The sequence below is a fragment of the Poecilia latipinna genome, unplaced genomic scaffold (assembly GCF_001443285.1).
Source record: "Poecilia latipinna isolate Pla-1442-1.1 unplaced genomic scaffold, P_latipinna-1.0 Scaffold2510, whole genome shotgun sequence".
In the NCBI taxonomy this organism is placed as follows: Eukaryota; Metazoa; Chordata; class Actinopteri; order Cyprinodontiformes; family Poeciliidae; genus Poecilia; species Poecilia latipinna.
This window is the reverse complement of record NW_015115126.1, coordinates 130,926-138,505: the sequence shown is the minus strand read 5'-3', so window position 1 is coordinate 138,505 and position 7,580 is coordinate 130,926. Positions and strand designations below refer to the sequence as shown.

The window sequence follows — 7,580 nt, the reverse complement described above, 5'->3', positions numbered from 1 at the left end:
GATACAGAACATCACATTCAATTCAATTGAATAAAAACAAAAATACTGCATTGATCCCAAAGGAAAATTAAACTCATATTTTTCAAAGTTCTTGAAAAAGTTGTAGATTCTGATGGCAGTGGGAGGAGAGGATCATCTGTAGTGGCCTGTAGCACAGCGGCTCTGAAAAAGCCTCTGACTGAAGACGTTCTGTTGCCATGTGAACATCTCGTTAAGAGGATTCTCAGGGTTGTTCATAATTTCCTTATTTTTACGTGGAATGTCCAAGAAAATCACTGCTAGCTCAAACTGGACTGAGAGTAAACTGGGATGACATTCAGTCCAACGTACCAAAACCACATTGAAAGAAATCGACTATTTGTTTCTGATTTACTTACAGGCACTCCATCAGTTCCTCGAAATCCAGGCACTCCCATTGGTCCCTGCATTAGGAAATACACAACATGATTAATTAATGATTAGAAAAACAGAGCAGAAGAAAAGTAGTGGTGGAGAGCTGCGTGCACGCCGACATCCCGAATGTTTGTATCTCATCCAAGATGAGGCTTAAGGCAAGATATTGCCAACCGTTGCAACTTTTTACTTTTTCATTGCTGTGTTTTCTTGTTGATAAAATGTAAATACATCACTGATTCACCCACTTTGTCTCCTTTGTCCCCAGATGGTCCTTTAAGTCCAATGTGGCCCTTCTCTCCTTTAGGCCCTCGAGGCCCTATGCCCCCTTGTGGCCCATCCGGTCCGGGCCGTCCGATCTCACCCATTTGCCCAGGACGACCCTGAGGAAAAAAAAAACAAAAAAAACAGATGCAATGACGTCTTGAGTCAAACTCAATCATTTTGAATATATGAGCTCATTGAGCATCAAATATACAGAGAACATATAAAAAAAATAGTAAAATAAAAGTTGGAAGAAGCAAATGAGAAGATGATGAATATTAGAGTCAAAGTAATGGTTCACATTCTCCAGCTCAGTCGGAAAACTTTATTTTTCTGTTCTTCATGGCTCGCCAGTCAGTTACATGGTGTAGTTTACGCACTAATTGCACTACTTATCCCACAATGCACTGCAACAGCTACTCTGCTCAAGACGTGAGTGCGCTCAAGCTACTCGTGGGACGAATGCACCAAAGAATCTGAAGGTAAATTCTGTGTTGCCAAAAAAATTCTATTTGCAACACAATAATCCGAGGCTGGAAGGAAGAGGAGAGGAAACTAAATGTTTTTTTTTTCCTTTAAAAAAAAAAAAAAATTTTCAAAACAAACTATTACACTAATGAGCACTAATCTTTTTTTGCTCACAATTGCTTCGATGTTCAATATGCCTCAATGTAATACACAGATACTATTTGCAGGTACCAAGACTGTAGCTTTGTTAATCGCTAAAAAAAAGTCAAACTCTCTTTGCTTTAGTTTTAAAATAATAGAACCTTGTTTAATGGTGGCCAGGTTTTTCCACACACGTCATGTCGACTAAAAATAATTATTGAGCACGTTTGGCGAGACCGCAGGAGAAAACACTGCTTAATGTTGCCACATTGTAGCTTAAATTCTGGTTCAATCAAAACGATTAATTGTGATTAATCTATTATTCAAATGGCTGTTAACTAATTTAGTAATCAATTAATCGTTAACTGGAGTATGACAACTCTGAAAAATATGTGGTTTGGTAAAAAAAAAAAAAAAAACCCAAAATTTTCATAGCAGTAATTAAGTCAAAACTGTACAAAAAATATAGAATTTTGCATTTAAGATAAAAATAAAAACTTTGTCTGTAAATGTGATTTAGCCAAAACTCCTCAGGTGATATAGCTTTAGCTTCATCTGGTTCATATTTACTTAAGAAATACTAAGGTATTGAAATTCAGGCAGTAAAATGTTTATTTCCTCATTTTAAAAAATAATTTGGATTATTTGTTTATCTGCATCTTTTACTGTTTTTTTTATTATTGTATAAAAAGGGTTAAGTGGTTAAATGAAAAATGGGCCTGTAAAATGTGTCATTTCTTATCTTTTTATCAATTAATTTTCAGACTAACAGACAGATTACTAAAATAATTGTTAGACGAAAGCCCTAATTAAAAGTACCAACAAAGCTGTAATTCTAAATTTGTGTTTTTATTAGATTTATAAAAGCCCAAAATTTGATATTGATATTTGATATTTTGTGCAAATATGGAGATTCATATTTTATACACTTGTTAAACTAATAAATGTAGTTTAACCAGTGTTTAAATTTATTTTTTTTTTAAACTAAATTAAACAAGAAAGTTTCTAAATCTTTGGTTCTTTGATAAATGCAGTTACGCCACTACAGCCACAAGATGGCAGCATAGACACAATGAACTAGCGCAAACAGGTGCTGAATTAGAGGTTAGGAAGTGGAATCCCTTCATTAGGAAGCCGGACTCAATAACTCACTAAGGTACACACATTCACAGGACCGCTCAGACTACTGACAGCCTGCGATTAGCTCATGCTTTAAACAATATAACAGGGTAAGGAGAGAGGAAGCGGATCAGGATATGAAAACAAGTCTGAGAGAGCGGCAGTATGTCCTGCGGTCAAAGGAAAGTCAGATTCAGATCTACGTAACACTGTTCAGTCATCATGCAAATCGGGAACATGCCAGCAAGAAGCTTTGTTTCAATTTTCAAGAAAATATGCTAATAAATTCCACTGACAAAGATATCCCGCATGCGTTATCTAGGAATGTAAAAGACTGCAGCCTATAAGACGTTTACAAGGGATTTATTCAGCTTGACATGCATGTAAATGCTTGTACGAGCGTACACGCATGCTTTTCGTCAATGACAGCACATGTATGACCACAGAACTGCTGCTGTCTTTTAAAGCGCCGGTGACCCCTGATTAGCGTCCTTTGTCTTGGAGTTAGAGGCCGCGGCTCGGCTTCCAGCCCACGTGGCCTTAGGGGGTAGGAAGGGAAGCATAATGACAGGGCTGTTCCAGCTAAAGGAAGCCTGCCAGAGCTGTCTGGCCCAGATTTGACACTCACACCTGGTTTCACCCAGAGAAAATATGCAGAGCTTCCACCAGGAGACACTTTCTCTCACACCTTACCTCCACCGTCGCTGGCTTTACCTTAACACTTAAAGAATAATTTAAAGTCCTTCTCGTTTTATTCCCTTTTATATGTCTCTCTGTATATTGTCCAAATCTCAATCAAAGTCACCCATTTTTATCTCCCCGTTGGCTAATCTTGTAAATATCCCAACAGCCTTCCAGCAACTTCCATCTAAATGTCTGCATACCCAAAAGTTTGAGGTCATCTTTTAAAAATGCTTTTAGCTTTTCCAAGGATCTTTCTTTCCGGTCCTGGGTAACCTTTAGAGCTCCATCTCTGTCTGATGTTGGATAAACAGTAAGAGGTGGTCAGGCTGTTGAAGAGTGAAGACTTGCTTTCATGCTAGGCTCTGATTCTGTTCAGTAGAACAAAACTACTGAAAGAGGACAAAGAAATCCAGACTCCCTACATTCAAAGATTTTGATTCTTTATGACATTCTGGACGTCTGAGGATAATGTATGTGACTTGTTGGATTGTCTTGTCTGTGTGTTCCAGACGTAATTAAACAAGTCAATGCTGAAGACAGGTTCAGATTCACAAGTCCAATCACACGCAAGTTTGGCCTGTGTACCAATCCAGACTAACTCAACTCCACAACACTTTGCAATCTGGACTGAACTGAACTGTCCAACATAAATTTGACGCAGGATAGCAGATAGATAGTTAAAACTACAGTTTGTGATCTGTGTCAATACTCTAAATGCTCAAGTCTGTCCAAGACCAAGCCGCAGCATTTCAATTAGACTTATGCCTCGACTTTGACTAGACCATTCTGCAACCATTAGGAGGTGGTCTTGCTGATGTGCTCTAGATCAAAGTCTATATGCTCTTAAATTGAGAGATATAGATATAGATACAAGACAGATAAAGAACATTACTATAGGTATTGACCAGTTGTTTAACTATTTTGAAATGTCATCTTCATTGACATCTTTTGTATGCTTGTCATACACAGAAGCATCTGACAGACTACATTTTGCTATGCTTTAACCAAAAGACCACTCCCAAGTTGTATTTTCTATATATGGTTTGAATACAATGCTTTTTATTGAACTCATATGTTTGCCAGTTCTATCAGTGATCAGTCTGTCCCATCCCTGACTTCCGACATCATCCGTCTCACCCTCACAGGTTGGCATCCCCGTCTGTTTTCATGCCAGCCCGTCGGGTCTCTTCCCGCGTCTTCCAGACCTTCCACCCACATCACCTTCCACCTGACTGGTCAGTTTATAGTCCCAAATCCCTTTCAGCACAAAGGTCACAATGGGGCCCATTCTGGCCGGCTAAGCTCTCTGGACTTACAGCTCCCGTCTAGCCTAGCTCACTTCCTGATAGCCGAGAGTGCTTGGACAGACACATTCTGGTCACCATGCGTGTGAAAATCGGTAGGTGTGTGTGTGTGCGTGTGTGTGTGTGTGTGTTGTCCATGAATGCACATTCACACAGAGATGAACACGTACCCCGAGGGTTTTTAATCGAGTCGTATTGTTCTGTGGGCTGGTGGGTGCCAAGAGTAAGATTTCGGTTGTCACACCGAATGCTCCCTTATGGACGATAACGGGCAAAACCACAGAGGGAGGGGTTCGCGAAATTCCCGGGTCTTTGGGTGCATGTTTAATCACCAAAAGAGGAGTAAGAATTGAGCCAAATACAGCCCACACATGAATCAACAGAACCTCAAACCTCCTTTGTATGAAAAAAAATTATATATTAAAAAAAAAAAAAAGAAACAGGTACAGCTATATCTGGAGAAACAACTTCACACTTCTCACTTCATTTGTCTCCAGACACGTTAGACAGAGGAAGAGGTAAATCTTTGGTGGATGGGAATGTTTGGGTTGACTGGGTTTGTTGTTCTCTTCTGATCACACAGTGAACCCAAACATGTCTTGTGTATCCATACGATGAAACAGGAAAGAAAGGACGACGCACGAATGGAATATTTCCTATTTATCCCTGTGGGGGGTAAAACTGAGTGACGGTGACCACTTTGCGGTTCACAGTTTGTGTTTCTCTGACTTGCGAGGTTTACGAGTTTCCTTGTATGACTGACCCATCTGTCGCTTTCACACTTGACCCAAAACCTCGTGAGTTTGAGAAAACATGGGACCCGGGTAAACAACTCCGGACATCTAAACAATCCTGTTTGCATATTTTCAGTGGCTGCATATTCTCACTGCGCAAAGTACAAACTCCTCAGGTTCATAGATTTGAACTAACTCAACTAAATATTTGTTCATAACCTGAAAAATATCATTAATGTCAACGCAAACATATGGGAGGAAATGGGAGCAACACGCTTAAGGAGAGATCCGATTTTCCTTCTGCTTAAGAGGGGGAAAAATATTTATTTAATTTATATATCTCCGTCACAACAATACCGACTACAACTCTATGCTGATGATGATGCGTTTAAGTTTTAACTTACCCAATTCCTATAACTTAGATGCAGAAGATACAGCAAAAAGGTGAGGTCAGGAAATCGGCTGACTTAATGTGACTCTTGGATTATACATGTTCATTTTTCTATCCACCTTATTCCTGGGGTTGTTGTGGGACTAAATGTGGTTGCAACCTTCAGTATTTGCGATAAAGCTGTCTTTCTTCATATGTAATGAGATGGGGTTTTTTTTTTAAGTAAGTGGTTTGCAGTTTAGCTAAATTCCTTGATTTCTTGTCTGAACAAGACTAGCTGAAGAGCTGTTCACGGCTGCACCTTTAATCACTCTGATATTGTGGCCTCAGCATGTCGACAACTTAACTGTGAAACTAAAATATGCAAAACAGGGGATTGTGACTGTTGCCAACAGACGAGGAATCAATACAAATATGGCATCTAAACTGGAGGCATATTTTCTTCTGTCACATGGTTTAATATAAAAAGACCATGGGGAAAAATAACCCCTGACCCAACACTGCGCCTGGGTTTCAACCAACAACGAGCTATACAGCACAAGCTTCAGAAATGGATTAACAGCCCTGCAGATGAGGTACGATTTTAAGTTGAAGAAATTCTTTACAAAGATCCGAAAACTGAAACCTAAAATAGTGAATGACCTCTCAGTGATTCAAAAGCATAAAAAAACTGAGAAAGAACTGTCAGTGTTACACATTAACATTTGGTCAGTGTGAGCTACTAGAAGTCTGTGTGGTGTTCTTTTTATTATTATTTTATTTCAAGTTGATTTTTTATTTCTTGCTCACACTGAGACTGAACCAAAAATACAAAGTTCCAAAAAAAATGAAGGCTTTGTTTGCCTATCAAGGCCAGAAACTTCACGACCATTAAGCAAAGACAGTGCCCACCTGTCATTATGACAACTAACAATAAGAGAAAAATCAGCTTATCTACTTTTCCGTTCTATAAATGTGTTTCCTTTAAATGTGTACGATTTAGAAATTTTCAAATTTGAAATTGCTTACACAAACGTAAGAAGGTTGAGGTGTGGTTGCAATATTTGACAGGGTTGGGATCTTATTGCATTGTATGTTACATTATTCTAACCAAACTTATTATGTTAGATCTGTTGTTCTCCATTAAGTGCTATATCTGAATAAACCAAGGAGATCAACCAACTTTAAGCTCCATTTTTCTTTCCCCCTCCACAAACTGCGCGTTTCTCCTCCTTTCATGCTCCAGCAGACAGTTTCCCACCGCTCCTCAGCCCCTCTGGTTGTGATGATGGCTGCCATTAAAACCAACAACCTGTTGTCTCCTTTCATCCAGATGCTTTCCCCGACAGGAAAAAATCGCATGTAGCGCTCATCGACCGGCGCCAATCCCCCCCGGCGATGATGTCATAAAGTCACAGTGTTTTCTCAGCTGCCGGTCGGCGGCAGAGCAAGGAGGACGGTGAAGACGGAGGGGGCTGGGGGGTTGGGGAGAATCTAATCATGGAACTCTCTTGGATGTTATTTTTTAATTTAAATTCCAGATTGCCGCCCTTTTACAAACATTTCTATAGCATTTTGTCCAAAAACAAAAAAAAAAAAACAAAAGGAAACAGACGTTTCTCATTGAAATACACTGAAACTTAAACTAACCTTATTAAAGACACTGAAGCAACTGTATGTCTACATTACCCACTTCCCTTAAAATCAGCCCGAGGTGACGACTGAGTCCAAACAAGCAGATGTAATTGGCATGTATGGCTCTTTAAAACCTTTTAAGACTTCCAGGACCCGTTTCCAGATGTGCCTCCAAAAGCAGCTCAGGTGACGATCTGGTTTAAAAATCAGTTGCTACTTATTTTATATATTTATTTCTTCAACATTATTTTTCATGTCAGTGTTAATGTCATGAGGCTGACGACTCCATGACACTTTCAATCTGACTCATTAGGATTTGACTAAGAACCAGACTTGTTCAGTCTAATTTCTGTCCAGTAAAACTATTTATAAATCAACAGACAATGGATTATAAAGATATAATCCATGTTTCTGTCTCATATTTGTACGGCATTAAAAGGACCTGGAACTTTTGGTTTTCCACTGAAA

The 7,580-nt window shown here is 39.2% G+C and overlaps 1 protein-coding gene and 1 long non-coding RNA gene across 4 annotated transcripts in view; one reads left to right on the top strand and one right to left on the bottom strand.

Annotated features, from left to right (window-relative positions):
- Nucleotides 1-263: 263 nt before the first annotated feature.
- Nucleotides 264-7,580, bottom strand: part of LOC106938110 (complement C1q and tumor necrosis factor-related protein 9A-like) — an 86,950-nt gene continuing 79,633 nt past the window's right edge. For all 3 annotated transcript variants that reach the window (XM_015019954.1, XM_015019953.1, XM_015019951.1), the window contains exons 5-6: nucleotides 642-776; nucleotides 264-422 (exon numbers count right to left, since the gene is read on the bottom strand). In XM_015019954.1, the coding sequence (XP_014875440.1) occupies nucleotides 279-422; nucleotides 642-776 (279 nt within the window). In that variant the 3' untranslated portion in view covers nucleotides 264-278. The remainder of the gene's footprint in view (nucleotides 423-641; nucleotides 777-7,580) is intronic.
- LOC106938111 (uncharacterized) lies at nucleotides 433-813 on the top strand. Its single transcript, XR_001422535.1, has 2 exons — nucleotides 433-521; nucleotides 662-813. It is a non-coding gene; the product is annotated as an uncharacterized LOC106938111 (long non-coding RNA).